Genomic DNA, 25,366 nt, shown 5'->3' with positions numbered 1-25,366 from the left:
TCATATAATACTACATAAATATCATGTAGGTCTCTTCAAATTCAATGTATTAAATTTAATTCAATAAAATGCCTAAATCTGAATCGAAACTGCTACATGTAAAAACTCGTATCCTTGAAAGGGTCAATAGCACTATTAAAATAAAATGAAGATGAGTTCCAATTTTTTTCTTACAATAAATTTACTACTTCCTATCGTTTTTTTATTCAGATAAACGCCCCATAAAAACAATCCTTGAACTATTTTTTATTAACCCTAATCAGTGCATATTTCTCTTGGGGCAATCACGCCGTATACTTACTATATTTTTTCGCAATTTTACAATCACAATTTGCAACATTTTTTACCCATTCTAAACGAATCCTGAAGGCAATTCCTTTAAAATTATCCACCTGAAACGACTATATCAATGTAACCAATTTGCTTCGCGAATTCTGCGACACTCGCGTGTCTGCAATTGACTCAATAATGACCGACCAAATAGATCCCAAGCCACATACACATCACACCTACTATACACATAGACCTTTACAAGTACCTTTCCAGGACCTCGTACACAGCACGCGTCCTCGTACAGAGTGCCGATAACGACGAATAAATTAGATCCCTCTCGGGCGTTCTAGGAAGCCCTGCCGTGTCTTTCGACTATCTCCTTCATTAGCGAAACAATTTACTATTATTAAGAGCCACACTCTGGTAATGTTCACCGTGCGGCCAGAGACTCTGAAGTAGCGGCCTGCGACCCCAAAAGGAAAACCACCCACGGCAATAGGAAGCCATAACACTAACGACTATAGCACTTTTGGCCTACTCACTAATCAGGGCTGTGTGTGTAGTTGTAAAATAAATGCATCTACGACTTCGACTCCAATCATCTCTCCGATCAACTCCATTTGTGACCTGACGCCTGTTCTCACTCTAGCAAATATATACTCTTTACTCGACTGCTACTACAAATTTGGTTCCGGCTATAGCTTCGACTTATGTAACTATCTCTAACTTTGACTCCAATGTGTTGTCCAACACCATCTACGAGTCCAGAACTACAACTCCATTTCGGAATCCGATTCTGGTTAAGATTATGACCGAATGCATATGTATGTATGCTGTAGTTCTGTTTCTTACCCGTCCAGACTTCTGAAGCCGACTTCGACTCCAATTTTGGTTCCAACTCCAGTATTCCTTATGCCCAGGATACGACTCAGATATGTATCTAAATTACTAGTTTTTCCATTTTCGACTACAACGATCCGTGATCGCGACTGCGATTCAACGCATAACGGCATTCCTGGACCATTTATTTCATGTAGAAGGGTTACATAAGTGGTCTCTGGTCACATCCCTTAATCGAGACTAGCCCTTGTATAACTTAATTCGATTTTTCTCTATATACATACATTCAGGGATGAAAAAACTGTAGTAAATTTGCATATAAATATGTACCGATAATAGTCGGTGTCGCCCAAAGTGAAATTTACCACCTATATTCGATACATCTCCCACAACCCTGTAACTATTGTACATATATATATTCTATTTTGCTCAATGCGTGCCATTACGTTTGTTTGATGCTGTTGAATTTATCGACTTTCAATTGCGAATTTTCTTTTGAAAATCACTCTCATTGTTTTTCCTCATTCATTTTGCAAACAGTACTTTCTTATGTATACGATTAATTAGCGCTCGCATCGCAGTATTCAATTGAAAAGTATCTCTATAACATTCACTCGTGAACTTTTAACCCAAATTTAAATACTATTTTAATTCCGGCTTAGAACCATCTGAAGACGAGTCTCACACTTATCTCAAACTTGTACCACCTCATCTAACGCCGCCACATTAGCAACTTCTGTTTTGTTTTATACGTCTTTTTTTGTCTGCTTTGCACTATCGCTATTAAATTACAGACTCATTAGCCACATTTAACTCTAGCGAAATTATTCAATTCGCCGCCTATTTATTAAATTATACTAACGATGTCGTTGTCAAACTAGTAAACGAGAATATAATATTTATGTACATACATATTTACGGTTTCCGTTTTTTTGTTTTTGTCGATGGTATGCATTCAGGTATTATATTTTAAAGCGAACGTCTTAATTATTGGATACACGCATTGCGTGCAAGTTGACGTTTATTATGATTAGGCTAGGAAACGATATATGAAATTACTGGTGAATTATGTGTGTTAATTTTTTTCTGTCTCTTTGCAGCACACATTAACCGGACACAGTGGGAAAGTTATGGCGGCCAAATTTTTAGGTGAACCTTCTAAAGTTATTACCGGAAGTCACGATCGAACGCTGAAGATATGGGACCTTCGCAGCAGAGCTTGTAAGTAACCAATTTTTCAATAAAATCTGACAGATCTATACCTTTATACTTATTTATGTAAAAATGGCAAAAATGATTTATAAAATCTTAAGACATATCCACTTTATTATTTTCATTGACTTTATATCAAACTATTCTATGAAATTCGGGTCAGATTCATATTAAGATTAAGTAACTACCACAAATCATGTGACTGGTTTATTTTTATAAAGCTATACATTTTAATCTTGTTTCACTATCAATTGCGTGATTTATTTATAAAAACTTATTATTCACACTTAATAAATCGGTTTATAATTGCAAATATTTAAATATGGACCCTTTTGACCTAAGGAATAATCTAACCTAGCCTATTGACCTAATGAGGGTAGTTGACCCCATCCTCGGCTTTCTTTATTCTAATCCTATCAATAAAAAGCATAACTTTGTTTGTATATATTATTGAATAACAAGAAATTTATATTTAGTCATTTTATTAGTGTCGGTAATCTGGTTATATTGTAATATTAATATATTATATTTACAGGCATATAGACATACATATATTCATACATAGACAGATATACATAAACATACATAGATTCTTCTTTAAATTTTCTAAACCCTGCTTTTATAAGCTTAATTCATGGTATGGTAAAAAATATTCTGGTTTTAAATCAAACTATAGGTATTCCTTATAGTTTCTTTAATGTTAATATTATGTGTATCAAAGTTAAAATTGCTTTTTTTGTATGATTCAATTTTACTGAGACGGCTCTGTACGAAATTTGAAACCATCCACCGAATTATTGAATCTACGTATTTCAGGGTTTTTTAGGGGGGGGGGTATTTTTGGGGGGCCCCCAAAGATTTTTTTACAAATAAAATTTGCATAAGTTTTTTTTCATTCCTGGAATTCGTAAAAAATTATGGTGTATACATATGTACGTATATGTAAATATTAGGTACATATAAATCGACTTTTTCGGATCAAATTAATTTTGCTATTTTCTCAAAACAAAGATCTGCGGCGCTTTTGTACGATTTTCTTGTTTATTCAATAAAAAATTTCTACTAAATTCAATGTGAAAAGAATTCATTCACAATCGTGTGATATATCATGATATAATTCTCACAATTTTATATTTTTTTCATTTGGGTGGGGAGGGGTCTGGGACCCCCCATAGCTTGTCTATTTTAAATATGGTTATGAACTACCACCATTTCATCAAAAGCAATTTATCTTCCTAAGAACTACTCTTCTTACAGGATTTATATATTTTCATAACGTAAACACACATATTATGTACATCATGAAAAAAATAATGTGAGATTTCCCAAAGAAGGTCAAAAGTCATACATTCGACTCAATTTTGCAACAGTTGCGCAAGTATTGTGTCTGCTACGGCAATCTCTCGTAATATAATATGTTGCGTGAAATGTTGTCGTGCGTTACAAACCGTCGAGAACCGTTTTACACGTATTTGACCGCATTGTTATTATCAAAAATTTTCATCGGAAACGTCAAAAATCGATTTGGTGTGTGCCGTAATGCCGTAAATCTGTAACGAGTCCGCCCATTGACGATTCATCGCGTCAATTAACCGGTCGAAACCGATATTTTGACGGACCAACACCCGAACTGGAAAATCGTAATTATATATGGAAAAGGAATTCGTTTTCTTGCTATTTTCCAATGTTTATCTAGCGCTGGCATTAAAATTTCGCTGTATATGTATATAAACAGATTTTTTTTACTATTTGAATTTTATTTAATAGTGTGCAATTTCGGCACGGAATATTCTAATCATACATATCGGAGAGCAAACATCTGAACGATGTAATTCGTAAATTGTGCACGCCGTTTTGGAACCCAATAATCAAGGATGTGCAATCGCTTAAAAAATATGAACTCAATTTAAACTTCAATTTTCAAATACCGAAATACACACGACGGAATTAAAACTCCTTTATGAAAAATCTAATTTATTTATTATTTTATAACAATAATATGACCAATGTGACGTGACAGGTTACCCCAAAATGTCACACCAGTCTTACAAAAAAAGAAAATAACAATAAAAATTACCAATCATTCATCTCATTCAAATAGACTTGTGTTGAATCTCATGAAACTGACCAGCTCATCAACATGACAATTCAACAGGTTCAAATGTTCATCTATCACATTAAGTAATCGGATAGCCTTTACAACAGACGATTTATTGAAAGCAGACGTTTTTGCAGGAAAAGGTTGGAAAGTAAACGATGACGCAAAGCTCTACCGCATTCAGGCGCCCAAAATTTAAGTTCCGATAGAATCGAAGGGTTGTCAATACTCCCCTTTAATACTCCAAAGAAGTATTTGGCAATGGCGATAATTCTTCTCGAAGATAGTGAGTCAAAGCCTAGAATACATTGTAAAAATGCAGTGGAAAATAAATAGGGGTAATATTTATATTTCCTCATATAAAGGCATCGAAGAAACTTTTTTTGAAGTCTTTCTATCAAGATCTTCAAATTACAGACCCAAACTTTAATATGCTCCGGACAAGCGAACAATAAAGCAACACCAATATACTTGAATTTTGGAAGTAGTGAGCATTGCGCAAAACAAATCCAAGCATTTTGGTAGCTCTACTGAAATATGAGTCGAAAATTTGAAGTCACTCCTAAACAGTACATACACAGGGAAATAAACAGATTAGGTTTGTAAGATAATTCTTCTAGAGGGGGAAGGGGTTGTTTGTGACGATGGGGTGCTTTAACCACTGTCTCATATTATGCAGTTTCGCATCGCAACACTATGTGTTGCTGATGTCATCATAAAGACAATTCACCATAGTTTTAAATCAAACATTTCCGTCTTCCAATTTAGCTCTGATTTCACACCCCTGGTTGTAAATTCAACGTGCATTAGCCATCCCATTACGTGCAATAATGGCAGGTTCGACGCAAAATTTGAAACCATTTTGTTTCCACCGCTTTTCTTGCACGTTAGCCCTTAAGTGTGTGTGTGTGTGTTCTGTTTTTGGGAATATTTGAACCGGGTTCAACAATCTACCGCGCGCTCAGACGACCTTCTTCTTCATCTTCTACATCAAGTTATGAGGAAAAAACCCAACTCCCCTTGTTTTATTTGGATGAAGAGGCAATCTCGTCTTTACAATGGATCAACGCACGGGGCGCTTCCTGTGAATATTCTCGCACTTTTTTAATTTGCGAAGTTCCCTTCGGCATTTTGTTTCGGGATCAACGACCGTTCACACACACGCCGAATTATCCATTTATTTTCGGGATCCTCCTTTTAGTATTGGATGCGGGTAATAGTTATTTTACGAGCGTACGAGAAATGCTTTCGCTCTGAGAAGCTTTTCAATTAGACCCATGTGAAATCCAAATTGATATATTGAACCCTTTATTCAACCGTTTTATGAAGATTCCATTTTAGTTTACCGAAAGATATGTAAATCCAACAAAGGATTTGTATGCAAATAAACATCTATTTACATATGTTATGAACATATGCTATCAGGCCTGGCCTGAGAGTATAGTATGGCTCGCAGTATGCCAGCAGTATGGCTCGTTAGTTGCGTTTATATTTAGCACCGAGAGATTACTGGGTTCGATCCCGTGCTAATCTTTAATACTTTAATACTAACCTAACCGCTATGTCAAAAATATCTAAATTTGATTAATGTACAATATGTAAAAATGGATGTTCAAACCTAAATCCATAGATTTCTCTATGGATTAATTCATTTTAATTTCGTGTTCTTCAGCCTCTCGAAATACAGCGATTTATGTAATAAAAACTGCTGCGATGTTTGTAATCAATTGTTTGTTAAGGCGCATTGGGGTTTACTTGTTAGGTGTTCCTGGTATATGTATATGTTTGTAAAAAATAAAATAAAATAAATAAAAAATATGACTCCCATAGGCAGATTGGATTTCAGCGCCCGTCCCCCTCCCTTCATTTTTTTAAACAATAAATTTTATAAAATGTACAAGTTGAAGAAAAATATATCAAGAAAAAAACAAATTTAAATTAATAAACTCTATTCAAAATAGGCACGTTTTATGTTCAATATACAATTTGAATTAAAATGAATAAAACAAAATTTGTTAAAAGAACATGCTTTTTCTGTCTTTCATTCCATTTTATTCTGAATTTCAAATTTTTACAATATAATATAATTTTTTATGCAGTAATATGAATATATAACAATGAAATACATTCAAAAAATATCAAAAAAATTTTCAAATAAAAGTTTTTCTGACTTTTGCTGATTTTTAATCAATCAATATGGAAGAATTGATGACAAACATTCAATATTCAATACTTCTAATATTTCGTTGAACGTCACGTTTCATCAGTGTTTTATTAAAATATAATTCCGAGTAACTAATTATATCGACAACATTTTATTCGTGAGAAGTTGATATTTTACCGTGGACTTCTTGCGTTCTTCGTAAATTATAATATTTTAGAGTTAGTACTATTACTCAAAGTAGAACAATTAAGTTGAATATAAAACAGTTTATAAGTTTAAAGAAAGCCATTTTTTTGCAATTTTATAATCAAAAAAAAAATTGAGGATACCTTGCGTCGCCCCTTGGCTTTGGCGCCTCTAGGCAATTGCCTAGTCTGCTGCACCTTTTAGCCGGCCCTGTATACCATACAAGTTGCTGAACTCTGAGAAACCACTTCAAATAGTTTGCTGATATGTCTACAAATAAATCTCAACGTGATCAGCACCTCAACCTAGTAAAAATTTCAAAGTGATGTGTTAATTATAAGACTACAAGGCTATGAATTGGATCACAGTCTCATCAAATACACCGTTGGCCTTTTATTAAGCTTGACATTGTTCGTACTCACAACGTCATACACTTAAATTTAATTCGCCAATGTGGTTCATACCAACCACTAGGTCATAAGATCGCAACTATTAATTGACCTCGATTCATCCAGACGAATAATAATTTATTCCCTCGGTGCTTTATCGCCAAGTACCCAACGGGATGTGCATTCGGTTGGATTTCGTCCGACATTATCTTCCCCAGGGCTATATTTTGCCCGTTTTCACTTCGAACGAGATGTACGGTATATAGCGTGATTTTCGTACATATAACACATATGCCACATCAGTGAAAATTAAAAACGAAATGTATGTCACCACACAGCTTGTGTGAGAACAAACGACTCGCACGGGGATTTTTTCCTTGGTCAAATTGAGACATAATCTCTCACTTACGGTATTTACGAGTCCGCTAACAAATTTGGTACGGCTGCAGAGTTTACGTAATTCACTCGGAATACCGGTCATTTTCTTTATTAGTAATTTTTTTTGTTTCGACGTTTAAACCCATATTCATTCTCATATATCTGTCTACGTGTGTTTCGATCTCATCGCCTAGTCTTTTTGTCGGTCAGAGCGATCATTTCCTCAAACAACACCTTCGAGTCATTCGGCTAATTTGTGTACGATAATATATAATATTTCTGTGCCTAATATGCGACCGAAATGGTGTAATAACGGGGTTTTTTGTCGCCGCCATCATAATTATTTTTAAAATGTGTCAAATCTTCAGATACGTCACAACTGAGGTGGTCCTAATCGACGTCATTCAACTCTAAATCTAATCATCTCGAAGTCTAATGTCATTTCTGTGATGTAAATGCAAATTTCAAATCCTTTCGTGGAATCGATCAATCTATTCCTTTCGATACGTTAACATATCACGTAACCGTGACGAATTTTTCAATTGATCATGTCACAGAGGTACGTGCCGGTATACATTACGTAGTTCCTTTCGAACACTTTGATAATTAATTGCATAATTTTATGCTACGTAAAGTAGCGGTAATATATCCTAGGATATATAATCTTTTTACAGGGTTTTTATTAGTTTCACCAAATACGTTCGCAAGACATACCTTCCTAAACACTTCCGATCGTATTGAAACATTGCCTATTTGCGAGTTTAGGCCCCCGATAGAGATATCAATTGTTTCCGCTAAGTCGATAGTGAAATTTAATCCTCATAGACATGTTTAAAATTCGAAAATTGTGGCGACGGTGACAGCTAGCCTATTGTCAATAGCCAGTAACCTTATTTGCTCGACTTTCTGCCCCCCATTCGGTTTATCAGATTTTATTTGTTTAAACCCTTACAACTTTTACATTTTCACGCTACAATATTGTATAAAATTTGCATTACAAGCTCTCATTATCTCTCATATGTATTTTGACTTCACTTTTAGATTATATAATATAATTAATGATATAAAATCGGACGGGATGTATGTATGTATGTTTGTGGGTATGTATATGGCGGGCGCGTCGACAAATATGGAGATTTCAAAAAAATATATTTTAGAATATCATTGGTGCTTTCTTAAAGGGTGTTTCTTAATGGATACCTCTGTGGAAGATGATGTAATTATATAAGTTAATAAATGCAATGTTTGGCATTATAATATTATGTTATGGTTACTAATTATAGTTTGTTAATGATGTTATAGTTTTAGTTGTTACTTTTGCTATATATTCATTAGCAATTTGCTAAAAATAAATGCCAGGAGAATATGTTGCGCCTAGAGATATTTAATATAATAAAAACACGCGAACGAGGCGCACAGCCAATCAGCGTGAAGTGGTCCACGTGGACTAAAACCTTTGACCAATCGGAGCAACGACAATACATTCTGACCAATGGGTGCATTTTAAGCATCCGCTATTGTTATGCCGACTTAATTTATTTATGCACATTCATTAAATCGGTTGACGCGAGTTAATTTATGCGCATAGATTCTTTTTCCAGGTCCGGTTCCGGAATCCTTTTTCAGTTCCGGATACGGACTCATTTTTCAGTTCTGGATTCCGGTCCGTAGACCTCTCGTCGTGACTTTTTTCAATCCAATTTTTTCCTATTACACTAAAAGGTCCTAGATATTTTACTTGGTACTAGTGCTTTGAGATATACATATGTAGTATATCTAATTTTATGGTCCAAAGTTGGAAACTCCGCAGTTGTGTGTTAAAAAAACAAACGTTCGAATATTATTTTATATTCATACATTTACATATATGTATCTCACAGAGTACATAGTTCTAAAAGTGTTTGCTTTCAATTTAGATTTTCACTTTTAGTACAATTTAATAAAGAATTAAATTATGTAAGTGATTGGTTGTGTGAAAATAAATTAAAGCTGAGTGTGAATAATAAAACAAAAAATATGTGGTTGAATAATAAAAATGTATTTAATGAAGTTACAATTGATGATAAAATTATTGAAATAGTTGATAATATTAAATATCTAGGAATCCACATAGACTCGAGACTGAATTTTAATACACTATGAATATGGCTAGAATAGTTGATGTCTTATGTACATATGTAGGTTAAGAAATATAGTAGAAAAAGTAAAATTTTAGTCTATAATACAATTGTCTTGCCACACGTGGTTTATTGTGCCACTGTGCTTAACATGTTTAATGGCCAAGATTTAGGAAAGATACAAAAATTACAAAATAAAGCTATGAGAGGTATTTTCAATGTGGGTAGATTAAAAAGTATTAGAAGTATGCTAGATGCATTGGGATGGATGAGTATTAGAATTAGTTTAAATCTTAGTACCTACATTGTCTTTTGTTTATAAGTTAGATCATTAGTTATTACCTAAGTATTTTAAGGATTATACAATAAGAAATAGAGATGTACATAGTTATGAGAAATAAGTACAAATTAGTTGTAGGTCGAGGACAGCTGGTGGTGTTTTTCACAGGGGTGTGCTCATGAACAATGCCCTCCCTGAGTGCGTCTGGTCTTCTAAGACCGTGGATGCTTTCTTGCGAGGTGCGAGGAGACACCTCTGTGAATGACATTCCATATAAATTTATATATCAAATTTTAGAGTTAAGTAATTAAGAATGTATTTTTTAAATGAGCTAGATAGCTAAAATTATATAAATAAATAAATTTCTACTACCTAGATTTACAATATCCTCAATTGAAATACTTCAAACATGAAAACTATGCTATGTTACACACATTTTACTGTATTTCTAATGCCGGATGCCTATGGTTAATCATTTTTTATTGCGTTTGCTGTAGGTGTTGAGACAAAATTCGCCGGATCGAGTTGCAACGACCTGGTTACATCTGACGGTGCCGGCACTACCATAATTTCCGGCCACTTCGACAAAAGCATCCGCTTCTGGGATATAAGAACCGACTCCACGGCCAACCATATAATGCTACAGGGTAAAGTCACATCGTTGGATTTATCGAGAGGTAAGCAGTGAACTTTTACCATTTTTATTTTGAAAATATAAGTACGTTCATAAATTAACTTGAGTTTACACGGACACTTACAGACTGCAACTACCTGTTGGCGTGCGTGAGAGACGACACCATTCAGCTGTTGGATCTCCGCATGAATACTATTGTAGGATCGTTTAGGTATTCACAATGGATTGTCGCTATTTTCAGTTTGGATTTTTTGCCTGTTTATTCATTTATTTTTTCACTTTTTGCAGTCATGATAGTTTTAAAGTTGGCTGCGATTGGGCGAGAGCTGCTTTCAGTCCTGATGGTCGTCATGTGGCTGTAGGTGGTGCTGATGGTAGTGTATTTATTTGGGGGGTCACGTGTCGAAAAATCGAATCCATCCTTAAGGAACATACGTAAGTTATGACTCTACTTATATTTAATTTCGATTATATTTACCTAAACTTTTATAAATACTTCCAAAAATGCATAAAATAGCTATACTATTTCCATCTGTGACTCAGTTCCGTCACTTTTTATTTAAAGCTCTAACTTTTGTTCTTCATTTCTATACTCACAACATAATAAGTATCTATTGATTAATCAATATTGAAAGCTTCAAAATTTACAAAAAAGTCTTCAGGAAAAAGATCATTTTAAAATGGTCCAGACATACAAACATACACACATGTAGATGACGGGAACCCGTATAAAAACCTGTCGTTCATTTTGGCTTTTGGTTACGGGAATATGGACATTTCTACGTTTTTTGGCGAAAAATATAAATATGTTATACATAGATATATGTACTTATAATAATATTTCCATAAATAGGTTTTAAGAAAATATTCCGGATTTATATTAGTTGATATTATCAGACAAAATTTGCTTGACGGAGAGTATGTATATGTATGTATATGTAGAATATACCTATACATATACGTAGATATGTATATATTCTACATATATGTTACGATATGAAGGAAGAATATATGTATATATCTTCTTCGTCATTATTTTGTGTTGTGTCTACAAACCTTATGGTTTTCATATACATAATTTTCAATATTTTAGCTACCATTTAATTATTTGCAATAAATAATCTTTAAAATCTTTAACCGTGTAGTTGAAAAATCTTTAAATAGCACATACATACATTATATCGATGGCTTGATGCACAGATATTGTATGTCCATTTTTGAATTTGTATCGAATTTTAAGTTTGTAGATGCTGGAATAATTCAGGTTTTCCTTTCAAGGTAATTTATGTGGTAAGGAAAAGAAAAACCTGAATTATTCCAGCATCTAAAAAACTTTAAATTCGATACGGATTCAAAAATGGACATATAATATCTTTGTATCAAGCCATCGATATATGAATATATAAATATATATCTACCATATATAAGAATGCTTGCTTCGAAATAATCTATATTTTGAAAGTTATGTATCTAACAATTACTTGTCTAATGATCATTATATATTTTCAACATTTTTTCCTTGCCACTTTTATTATATTTTTATTTTCACATTTAATTCATACTAGGAAAAACGTCTAAAAATATGTAATCTATACACGTGTTTATTTCAAACAATGATAAGTACCCTACATATATACATATTAAAGCGAACATATTAAACACGAACACATAATTTCCAAAGTACACATATTCTTTAATAGTCTGTTTTCCAAGTAATCTGTTATTATATAATACATATTAGATGCTGTTGCAGAATATACCCAATTACAAAAATAGAAAATTATCATACTAATTAACAATCGTTTGCGAGATTTTGCTGAAAAATTTAAACTATTAGCATACCTATAAATTTCGAAAAGCTCATCTTTTCTTCAAATCTTGTAGGTGAAACAATGTAAATATGAAGCGATGAAGATTTAATCATTTATATCACTTGATATATGTTCCAAAATTAACCCAAGTTCAAACTTCCGTCTTTTTAACGCTCGCGATTTTTTCACAGAACATGAGATCGTTAAGATTGTCCAAAAAATATGCAAAAATCTCCATTTTCAACGCGTAAACAGCCATCTGAAAGAGCAATCTCTCCTTAAAACTCGACTAATTAATTATCCTCGCAAAGTTCACGTCTGGGCACATGTGCACATTTTTCCCAAAACACATCACGTTATCTCAATTTAGGCATCGTCCCGTTAATTTCCGGGGACACTTTACACCTCACCTCGGCTTCGAGTTGTCGTTAACAGTTAAAAATACGATTTTTCGGACTTTGTTTCAGTTTTCTCACGTACAGTCGGCGGCTGCGACTACGTACCGAATGCATAAAAATGCAGTTAATTATTTTCTGTATGATAAGGAAGTTCCGTTTTTTTTTTTTTTTGCTTTTTTTCCTTTTGTTTACCTTCTGCGGTGGGGATAAATAAATGCGATTACGGTTTTTATTTTCGGTGCGATTTTTTCTTTAATTGGTGTTGTTTCTTCAGTGATGCACATCGACTCGACTTCGCAGCGGGAAGTTCCGTAAAGCTAAGGCCGATTTCACACCCGTTCAAATAGTTTATGATCTCGATCGATGCTACGTAACATCCACTGTGTCTTTTTCGCTTTTTGTCTGCCTGCGCAGATTTCTCACTCGGTCGATCGATTCGATATATCTATGGCTTAACACTGGGCAGATAGTGATCTCGGCCATCCATTCGTTGCGTAGGTACCTGCGTAGTAGGATTATTGCATTCCGACCTGAATGCGACATGCTTGTAATGCAAGGAGAGCCTCTTAATCTGTTGCTGGCAATTGCACTTATTTAATTAACCTGTCCGTGGATCGATGGTCCTCGCCTTTGCGCCCCATTCTTCACGTTCGCGAGTGCTGTTTAATACGTCAACCGCAATACGCATCGTTTCGTTGAATATTCAATTGGAATTGCACTAAGAAAACCCTATATCGCGTCTATAAATTATGGCCGTAATTAAACAGGTTCAAATCAAATATAATTCAATGAATAATATCAAATGTTTGGGGACAACTTTTTCGTAATGTTGAATTCATTATAATTCATACTCATTGTTTATAAACCTGCATGTGCATTATAATTCGTGTGAAATTTATTAAGATTTTACTATTTTTCTTTTAAGATATATTTTTCTCTTGAAACGCTCCTTAAAAGTTTTGTGAGATTCATAATCTCTCTATTTTGGAATAATTCAAATGCGTTGTAGGAAATCTCGCTTTAGGAAACTTTTTCAACTCATAAACTCGCTTGTATCTTAGGCTATTTATCTCCTTAACATATTAGCAATGCATATTGATATCTTTACTACCAATTCTAATAAGATTGATACATCTATTTTCTTTATATACATATATAATATCTTTTCTTGCATGCTATAAAATTAGTTGAATTCATAAAATGAAATATGAAAATGATGCGATATTTACTTTTTTTTCTTAAAGACGTATAATGTTTCAGATTTTTACTGATGCTTTATAATTTATTAGTTCTGGTGATTAAATAGATTTTTGATTTTGATTTTTAAATTTTATTATATTTTTTTGTGAGTGATTATAGTATTATTTTATTTTATTTTTATTTTTATTTTATTTATAGAAAAATCAACAGACAACGGGATGTAAATAGATATATATAAAAAAACAAATAGTAAATATATAATATATGTAACATCCGAGTCCAATTACAGATTTTTACAAAAATTATAAAAAAAAAATGAAAAAGATAAATATAAGGAAAACAAATGAAAAAGAAAAGAATAAAGGCTTCATGACAAAATATGTAGAACATTGCATAATTAAACTATAGTATTAAAATATTGGAAAAAGGTTATAAAATAGAATATAATTGAAATTGAAATTTACAAATATAAAACAAATGAAAAAGGTAAATACAAAATAAAAAAATGAAAAGGAAAAGAATGAAAGCTATAATATGATTAAATAGCACATTACATAACTAAACTAAAGTATAAAAATATTGGAAATATTGGAAAAATAGAATAGGAGAAGAAATGAATCAATCAGTCAAGATTCTCTTGATGTTAGACCTGAATTGATGTAGGGAAATACCAAATAGATCAACCTCGTTCAGCTCTCCGTTAAATATACGATAAACGCGCTGCAGATTTTTGGGAATTAGTATTGAAAGGATCAAGTGAAAAGAGTGCAACGCGTCTAGAGTACCGAACTGGGATTCTGAAATTAACCGTATTCAGTAAATCAGAACAATCAAGAAATTATATTATTTTGATGTTAATGTAGAGCATAATAGGAAAAAGAGCTCAAAACCCTATTTACAATAAGTTTCTCGTATCATCTATTGAGATAAATCGACATTTTAAATATCCTCTCAATTTATTTTTAAGCTTTATTATATTGTACCAATGTGATATTACAGTTTGCCCCAAAGCGACACAAATGGTTTTAAACTTTTACATATGTTTGTATGTACATATAGGTATATAAATTTGAAATTATATCTATTCAAAGAGTGGAGACAAATGAGAGGTAGTTTGTTTGCCAATTTATTGAGAAATCAGATAAATTGGCAAACTGTATTGGGAAACGATCGAGTTGGAGTCACAAATATCCAAGTCAGACTAGCAGCAATGCAGAAATAATCAAAGTAAATTATTTTCAATCGAGGTCAAATCAAGGCTTGAACCCGGGACCTCTCGATGTGAAGATTATTAATAATTAATAATTCAAGTAGGCTTTGACTATTTTTCAATATTTATTTATTTATTTATTGAAAGTTTGAACCATTCTGGTGTTACAGAAATTCCTAATGCGCCACAAATATCACAGAATACAATATCAAAAATATAACAGAATAATAATCTAATAATAAGAATAATCTGGCCTAATATTTATAAGAATAATCAAATAGTCTAAAGTTTCTAACCGAAATATGTATATCTCGCTCAGCGATACAAGTAAATTGAAATTTACATATTCGTTGTCAAAAAAGTTTCCATTTCCACTTTTCATTATTTATTTTCCAAAATGAAAATAAAAACATTACATGGCATAAATATTTGAAAAACTTCACACTATGCATGTCAACTATGCATGTATAAAACATACCATAAAACAATTCAAACTAGTCTCATATTGGTGCTAATTACTTGCAATCAATGGATTGATTATCTTCTATAAATATTGATAGATTTACTATCGAGTCATTAGCACGATGTAATAAAATCAGTTTTATCGAATTTTATGCACAACAAAAGTTACAAAAGGCAGCTTACATTCTTCGTTTCATGCATAATTTTGTGGGAATTTTCTCCTTCAAATAATACCCACTATATACATGGAAATTCTTCGAACGCCGCAGTCAAATGATTGGCGGAACAATTAATTACAACGCAATGCGTTTACAAACGTATCAACATTCTGTGCACATTCGCATTCCTCACGAGACTGAAAGAGAGACTCTTCGCCGCGCATCCGAAAGTGAATTTGAACCATTTCCACAGACCAAGCTCTTTACATACATCGTTTATTTCGCAAGATAGCATCTGGCGACAGAGTGATTTTATATGCACTCTTATTTTTTACATGTGTAAGCATCCGTTGATTCTTCTTTTTTTTTCAGGGCTGCTGTGTCGGCTGTTACGTGGCACCCTCATGGCGGCTGTCTTGTCAGCGTGGACCGTTCTAAGAAAGCTATCCTCTGGGGGGACATGTGATGTCTACCTACTCATAGTGTTAGTATATTATTACACCTGCCTTCCCCTCTACTTATGGTTGTAATTAAATTACGCTTCTTCGTCTAAGTATGCATTCATATCATAAGTGCGTATAGTATTTACCGTTGCATTCTCAAGACTCCAGTCCTATACCTATTTAATTAGCGTTTAAAAAAAACTATTTAAATCTTTCTCCCACTTCCTTTTGTTCTACATTCTTTAACGTTTAATTAGTGCATGATATTTTTATTTAATTATAGCGTCGTTCACTTTTTAGCAATGGCTTACTAGTTGAAGCGTCGTTGGTTCAAAATTTAATTCATGATTATATCTATCGTCTATTGCATAAAGTATATTATTATAAATACCAGATCAACATCTTGCATTAAAATTTACCGGTTTTATGTGACAGTTGTTGAGTTCACTACCTATTTAAATCATCAATCAATTCCTACTTTCCATTTTCTCTACTCCAAAAAACAGGAAGCCACTTGAGTTTAAAAAAAATACCTTCCCAAAATAACTTCAATACATAAAAATAGTACAAATGTTTTGAAATTTTGTTTATTTAGCAATTTAGCGTTGTTTCATTACAAGCTAGCGTTACTTAATTCAAATGTTAAATAATCCCGTTCGGATTAATCGCAATACGCAACGTTCGTGTTGGATTTTCGTCGCGATTTTTTTCCTCTGACCCAATCGAATCGCAATTCAATGCTGTGCTTTCACGAAATGGCATTGTGTGACTATAATCATATTATACGTTTCGCTAGTCTGAAAATTCCGATATCGTATTGGCTAGTTGGGTTTTTTACGTTATTTTTCGTTTAGTCTCGCGAGCGAATCGTGCCAAACCGTTGTCAATGGATTTTTCGGATGAACGAAAAATGACGTTTCGGACATAAAATTTTCGTGAAATATCATTCCATGAATTTACACGATGATATAACGAATTTTTTAATACTTTGAATCGGAATTTTCCGGTTGAACTTCGTTAATCTTCTTAAAAGCTTGGGAGACATCAACGAGTGGCATCTAATCAAACCCAAATTTACAACACTTGCTTTTGAATGTTAGAGATATTAATTTATATATTTTATAGTAAATTTTAATCGGTTATATATGAAAATATATCATAAACAGTAAGCGTCGTACATGCGTATTACACGACCTCATTTAAAATATGCTTATTTTCAATTGCCTTTTTGTTCTGTGATACATTTTTTAGTATTCTAAATATAGGTATGGGTATTATAATCGCTGTATGCATTGCAATTTTTTATACCTGAATGTTATTTTATTATGTGATCCACAAGTTAACGGCACCGTGCAAGGCATACTGACCCTGTAAATTCGTCACTGCACGGTTAGTAAGGCACAACGGACTATGAAATCCCAATCGAACGGTTAACGTCGATTTTAACTGCGAAGGTTATATCATAAAAAGCTACCGAATCATAACCGACGGATAATGCGAATCCGAACAGTGCTTATTTGACGGAATTCCACCATAACCCTCTGGTGCACAGTTGCATAACGATTGCAGCGTGACCGGACAAACGAACGGTCGCGTTTAACTAATTCGTTCTTGTCGACTTTACGCTTTGTTTCATTGACTAAATATTCGCGTCCGTTTCCTACATTGTTTTCCATCCGTTGCGAAATTTTCGGGAAAATTCCTATTCTGTATATCTCTAATCTTTACCGTGCACGTTATGAACTCTTTTTTTTTTAATTTAATTATGATTGCGAAAAACGTTGATCGCTATCTATCTACGGTCAAGTTATTTCATAATTTGTTTTACATCTTAATTTACAGTTTTTACTCCGTTTTCTTGTACTTGCCATTATTTAAATGTATGCAAACACCACCACACGCGCGAGTATAATTACTACCTATCGACTCATCTCTCATAATTTAACTACTAGGATATGCACTTTTTGTGTGCACGGAAATGCATAATATATTCGATTAGATGCAAGAATATGCGTGCATATCTTTTCTTCACCTACAAATTAGCACAGATTTAATTGTAAAATAATTTCCGCATTTTGGAATATCCATATCTTCTTTCATGCATCTCAGTTATTGTTTAGCCCAGTGCTTCCCAATTACTTTCATGTCACGGCCCCCCAAATCTGAAATAATTAATTCCCGGCCCCTTTTTTTTCTAGTTAAAAGTTTTATTTGGCAGTAATTATTACAATTATAATACACATATTTATATTCAGAACAAAATTATAGGAACTTGCTTTAAATTTTTGTTTTTTTAAATAAAAACTACATATACACACATGAAACAATTTAATGCGATAGATGAGGTTGCATGTTTCTACATATATAACAAATCGATATCGGGTTCTATGTCAGAAATGCTAACTCGCAAAGTATCTTCCAAAGTCTCCGTGGAAAGGCATGACCTTTGCTTATTTTTTAATATAAGTAATAACGAAAATGCTGTTTCGCATCGGTACATAGTCACGAAAGGAATAAGAGTTACCAGGGCTTCTTTTCCAATAGTAGGATATTCTTGCTGTCGCCTTAACCAAAATTCTGAAATATTTTTTCATTAAATTCCGCTTCAAGCAAATTATCTGATCTCATATCGACCAACTCTTCTTGGGCTGTCCACGTAATATGATCATATGTATTTTAAAGACTTGGTAAATGGTGCTCTTATCCAATTGTTCCTTTCATCCTCATTCAAGTTTGGGAAATATTTTTTGAAAAATATTATCGATTCGGCCATGTGATCAAGTATAACATTTTTCACTGAAGTCGACAGTGATGTTTCACTATTCGTGAGAAAATCATTCAAACATGAAAACATCTCCATGTTTATAATTATAACTGCTTTTTTTATTAATTTTTGGACCCAAATAAGATCATTTGAGAAGAATATTTGTATCCCTATTCTTTTGAGGTTTCAAGTTGTTTTATATTATATTATTTCCATTCATATATTTTATATGTATTTATTTTGAGATAGTTTGTTAGATGTATAGATAGATATAAATATTTATGTATCCAAACGTGAAGATTCACAATAAAAAGATAGCCATAAAAATATCATCAACTAACATCAAAATGGACTTAGACTTTGGTCCTTACTGAACAAATTTGAACAAAGGTCGAGGATATTTATTCACATGGTTGTTACCTTACTATACTGTAGGTACAATGAAACTATAAAAACAACTGTTACAACTATATATATATATGTACATTCATAATGCAAACATTTCATAGTAGAAATCTTACTTTTACAAGCAAAGAATGTTTTAATACGAAATTTAAAGTTATTTTATTTGGAATTAATATATTTCCTATTGTTAAATCCTGTGTACACATCTATGATATCTATTAGACGTGTAGTGCATGCTGTTCGCTGGTATTGCGTGACTTGAAGCTAATGCAACTGGATGTGAAGTGTATATATAATTGTGTTTAACAGTATCTTGTCACTTGGCCTGCGGCTAGCGCACACCATGACCAATCCAATTAGGTCCGAGTCCAAATCGTGAGTAATGGACGACCGAATTCAAATTTCATAGACTTGTCGTGATACACTCTTGTGATATAACGAATTAATGCCTCCTCCTACTCCGCATAACCGCGTCTTATCCGCGTCAATCGGAAGGTTAATCCAATTCGTCTACCATTTTAATTTTACGCATTGGTAAATAATCTCGTTGTTGTTTTTTTTTTCTCTTTCGTTTCAGTCGCCGTTTCTTCCGATTCGTCCGATCGAACATCTTCTCATCACGAAGAAATATCACATACGTTAACAATGCAAATCGAACAAGGATTTTATCAGTTGTGTGTAAGGTTTTTAACCATTTGAAAGTAATAATGTTGAGCGATTCATATTTTATAAAAATGAAATTTATGGACTGTAGATATTAGTAGTATTATTGTTTTGGAATGGAATTTATATTTGTACATTATACGGATTGGGCTACATTATATGTATATGTATGTACCTATAGATAGCTGAGCAATTATGATAATATGTACGTCAATAAATGCTTTGCTCTTTTATTAATGGGCCCATTCTGTTCTGTTTTAATTATAGTTCGTGATTGATCTTTCTTGACTGCGTTAATTGTATTTTATGTATCGTCTCTTAGTTTTTGTTTTTAATTAACAATATGAACCCTTTACGTGTTAATCTTTTTGTTTTTTTTATATTTTTAAATTAACGTGCCTTTAAAGTGTGCTAAATTTATTGAATATATTTATAAATGCTCATTCAAGCTAAATTTGGATTCGTTTCTGTATCTCAAAAGTTTAGAGTTAAACGTTTCTTATTTATTTATTTTAGTTTTATGTTAATATCGGCAAAATGACCTAACGAGTTTTCGTCAGGATTCAAAGCATATTGACCTCATCTTCAACGGGATCGCCAGAGATGAATTGCTAATCAAAAATAGCACTCTTCTTATATTTTTTTGTGCTGTCAAATTCGTGAGTCAATCTTTAAATTGACAAACGACGTAACGACTTAGCAAATTATCACAAATTTGCATATTATCCCACCATAAACACTCTATCGTAGTTTTAACGTCGTTTCGAACTATTTCGCAGTTTAATTTTATATGTCGTATCTGATTTTTTTGTCGTTGAAATTCTTGATTTCTTACATCATTTCCCATCTATTATTACATTAACCAAATGCTATATCACATTGTACAGGTCGACGACTCGTATTTATATGAAGTGTGTATTTATGTTTATAATATTGTCGTATTGGTGCTTAAATTATTCTAGTGTTGTCTGAATGTATAATAATGCAAAATTTCAATCGATATATATTATTACATGTATGTATGTATGTAGATGATGTAAATTAACGTAATACAATACACACAGCCATACTTTTAAATTATCATTTTATAACATTTTACCGTAAATATGTATGTATATTCTTACAAAGCTTTTCAATGAGACTGAAAATTAACCAATCTAAGTCATAGTGTCGCTTTCACTCCAAATTTTTGAATACTATCCAATCGAATAAGTCGTTTTGGTTTTGATTGTGCTTTTCTGAATATGTCTAAGTATAATACGTATTGTATTGTAACGAAATAATTTAACTTACTGTCATACTTGTGATATTGTAGCCATTTTTTATTAGTTTTACTTTGAACAATTTTCTAAACATATTATTTTCAACTCACGTTTGGAACTCATATTGATGTCGTACCGAATTAGTTATTTTAAAATAAAATTTAACGTTGTATGTATATAATTACTTCTGGTGAGGGATCATTAAAAACACCGAAGTAAGTACGTGTGATATATTATATTATATTAAATATTTTACATAATTAAAAATGAATGAAAAACTTTTGTATATAAAGTATTTGAATATTGTGTCTGAGTGTATCATACTTAGCTTTTTTACAATCATTATATTATATGTATTATACAATTTTTAAACATTTTAAAATCAACATTAAGTCAATGTAAAATATGTATGTGTATCTTTTTCATGGACTCATTGTTTCTCTTTCGTTCTGGACAAATTGATTATACCCTTTTCTTTTGTTTATAAATGTGAAATAAATATTTTGAACTGTATCCACTTGTACCGTTACTGTCTTTAATGTTCGCAATTTCCTTGCACATTTTCTTGCCTTCGCTTCCTTTCCATGTCCTTGCGGCATGTTCCTCCACGTGTAACTTTTTCCTCGACTGCCGCGAAAACCACAATAAATAGAATTGCATTTCTTGCACTTCCGCTTGCCAGATGCAATTTTGATTTACGATCCTCTTAAGCGGTCGGTGATTTCTCACCAAACTGGCATTATTTATGAAGTTGCCTTTATTACCTCACATAAGTCATTCAATTTAATAGTATTTGAACACCTGAACATTAAATTTATTATGCAATATGCAATTTTATTTTTATATCCCTCCTTATTAATATTGTAATAATGCCGGCATTTTTTTCTATTTCTTAAACGACATTTTATACGCATGCTTTGACCACCCAATCAAGTAAACTACATATCTTATGGTACTTTGACTAAACCGAGCTTTAGAAGAACTTGAAATCCCGAATCGATTTCCCGAGCTACGCCGGGCACGTGTGCTCGTCCGCTGTACAATTCCACATTCTAAAAATTTCAATATAGAAACACAAAAGTTAGAATACTATCTCAATTATACCGTAGTTGGATTTTGAAAGCCTTTGAAATTTAGTTTATAGGTATTTACGTATATCGTTTCATAATATTTTAAAGAGTCAAGGAGTTTCCATACAAAATTTTTCGGCTAGCAACATTACTAAATTTAATTGAATGTCTGCAAATGTTTTTTTCTCGTAAACATATTTCTACGCTATAAAATGAAGTTGAAATGTCATATAAGATTCATAAACAATTCATCATATTCATTCAAGGGAAAATATAAAGCCGCCTTCAAATATAAGAAATCATCTTACATAAAAAAGTAATACATAAAGCCAACCTTGTAAAAAAATTAATTACTCTTTTCCAACTAACATTCGAATCACTTTATAGGAAGTCCTCACATCGTTTTCAACAAAAAGCAAAAACTGAGACTACACGCACTCAAACTGCAGTCTTCGATGTTCTAGTAATGCATTTTTTATGTACAAAACATTAAAAATTGCCACTTTTACACCCTACACTTCACCAAATATTCGAATTCATCCGGAATATTGAAACTATTGAATTGGGTGAAGCTTTAACTTCATATTTAGTTCTAAAACTAATATATAATAGGTCTGTCTTTTATTGCTACGAATGCGGTTGCATTTGTGATGATTCTGAAACGCGTTGTCGGCATCGCTGTCGTTTATAGTTTCCTGGTTTTCTTTCCTCATACATATGTACATATCTTTCATATAATATTTTTCATGATTTAGGATATAAACATATTCGTTTACCTGATTTACTTACTCATTACTTATGCGGCTATACTAACTATAAAAACTGAATGATTTAAATCATCCTGCACTATTTTCAAATCGTCCTGAATTGGATGTAACATACGTACAGCAGCATAGATCGGTGGTTAGCGTGTAATACATTCAACCGAGTGGTCACGGGTTTAACCCCCGGCCCGGTGCTGCTGGCCAGACCTTGGATATGTGTCTCCAGGTCGATAGTTTCCTATCAGAGTTTGTCAGTTTGTCTGATTTTATTAAAATAATTCCAACAAATTGAAAACCTTGCTCTATTTTTTGCAAAATGCAATTTGAATTTGCTGATTTATAAAATGCAAAATTGTTTGTTAAATTTATTTGTGTGTTTATTCGATGCTTATAATTAGCGAAGAGGTGCATTGGGGTATTTATGTATATGTATAAAATTAAAAAATAAATTGTAGTCTCAATTAATCGGGCTGTATTTAAATCCATTATAATATACAGCCATTTATCATCCACTGCTGGATAGAGACCTCTTCAACACGCTTCCGTCAATCTCTATTCTGAGCAAGTTTCGTCCATCCACCCTTCTACATTTTTTCTAATTTCATCCACTTATCTCCCTTGGGAACTTCCTTGCACCCTTTTACATCGTGTCATGTACCATTCGAGCACTTCTTTTGACCTCGTTTCCTCCATTTCCTGTCTACGTGACTCATCCATTGCCATTTGAGTTTCTACAATGTCAACTACCCTTGCCAATTCAGTGGTGTAGTCGGGCTAAGTCGCCGGCCTGGTCCTTATGTATGAGCCAGGTTGCCGCCTTGGCACTTTGATTGATATTAAAATTGTTTTATGAGTAAAATTTAAAAAATATTTTGGCTAATATTAATAACACTTGAGACGAGAAGAATAAGAGACGGCTTAATCAAAGTCTTTAAAATAATAAATAATCATCATAATTGTCCTATGTCCAAACTAATTACGTCACACTCTCAGACTCTAAAAATAAAAAGTGAGAAGAGGCTAAAAAAACGCCGGAAAAACATCTGGGAAACGTTTGAGGGAGTATTTTCAAACGTGTCTATTACGAATATTTTTCACCATCATAATGGCGGATGATACTTCCACTTATATTGATGACCAAAATTTATAACACATCCATATATTGTAATAACTTGAAAAAACTACATGCCATATATAATATTCCGTTTGTTACAGACATTACTAACAAACTAACCAGTAGATTCAATGACAGAATCACTAATATCCATATTAACACACTTGTGAAGAGTCTCGGTGATCACAACAAAATGTCTATACCCTTCAGGTATAAACACAGATTACCTAAACACAATCTGCCTTAGATCGTCAACTTTAGAGAGTATTTAATTAATATTATGTATTAGATGTACTATGAGCATTTATAAGAATTGTAAATAGGTTTTTGAGCTATTTTTCCTATTATGCTGTACATTAACATTAGAATAATATAATACTATGATTACTAACAAAATTAAATTAAAATTGTAAAATACATAGAATATGATCAGTAGATCAATAGCTATTAAAATAGATATAAGATGTATTATGAACATAATATCGTTATAATAAAAAGCATTTAAAAATAAAATCAAAATGAACCGCAAACAAAACGCTAACAATTCGACACTGAACTTTCCGAATTTTCCTCCTCGCTTCCTGAAACCCGATCTGAACGATTTGAAATCGTCCCAGCACAGCTTGAAATCGGCAGATTTCAACCATCCCCCATCCGATCGTATATTACGAACTGAAACCAGAAACGTGGCGTAATTCCGCCAATTACGCGTTGCGGCACGTCTTCGCATATCGCGCATGATCTAGCGCGTAAAGAAGCAGCAACAGTCGTGCACACACAAATGGACGCGCTCGTAACTTATTATAATTGTGCGATTTTAATCTATCTAGTCTCCAGTCTAGCCGGGACCAATAACCTGGACCTCTGCATGTTTTATCGTAACCTCTCGGCAATTAGTTTTGCCAACCCGCACACGTGCTAGAATCACTATCCTTGCGCGGGGTGTCCTTATTCGTAAATGAAATTGAATGCGGCATTCTTCCACATCGCAACACTGTTTCGAACGCTGTTTATTGGCAGATTGTGCTGTTCGTGGCGGGGATTTTCCAAATGTTTGAGAGACGTCTGCTT

At 32.9% G+C, this 25,366-nt stretch overlaps 1 protein-coding gene across 6 annotated transcripts in view; it reads left to right on the top strand.

The window, feature by feature from the left end:
* Positions 1-25,366, top strand: part of Atg16 (Autophagy-related 16) — a 257,472-nt gene that overhangs the window by 188,141 nt on the left and 43,965 nt on the right. For 2 of the 6 annotated variants that reach the window (XM_077428920.1, XM_077428923.1), the window contains 6 exons: positions 2,214-2,334; positions 10,435-10,614; positions 10,698-10,782; positions 10,860-11,006; positions 16,183-16,294; positions 20,000-21,858. In XM_077428920.1, coding sequence (XP_077285046.1) covers positions 2,214-2,334; positions 10,435-10,614; positions 10,698-10,782; positions 10,860-11,006; positions 16,183-16,276 — 627 coding nt within the window. In that variant the 3' untranslated portion in view covers positions 16,277-16,294; positions 20,000-21,858. Of the gene's footprint in view, positions 1-2,213; positions 2,335-10,434; positions 10,615-10,697; positions 10,783-10,859; positions 11,007-16,182; positions 16,793-19,999; positions 21,859-25,366 lie in introns of those variants that run through there. The other 4 variants (XM_077428922.1, XM_077428924.1, XM_077428921.1 and 1 more) reach the window with 2 other exon arrangements.

This window comes from Arctopsyche grandis, chromosome 4, assembly GCF_051622035.1.
Source record: "Arctopsyche grandis isolate Sample6627 chromosome 4, ASM5162203v2, whole genome shotgun sequence".
Taxonomy (NCBI): domain Eukaryota; kingdom Metazoa; phylum Arthropoda; class Insecta; order Trichoptera; family Hydropsychidae; genus Arctopsyche; species Arctopsyche grandis.
This window is presented reverse-complemented; position numbering and strand designations above follow the sequence as displayed.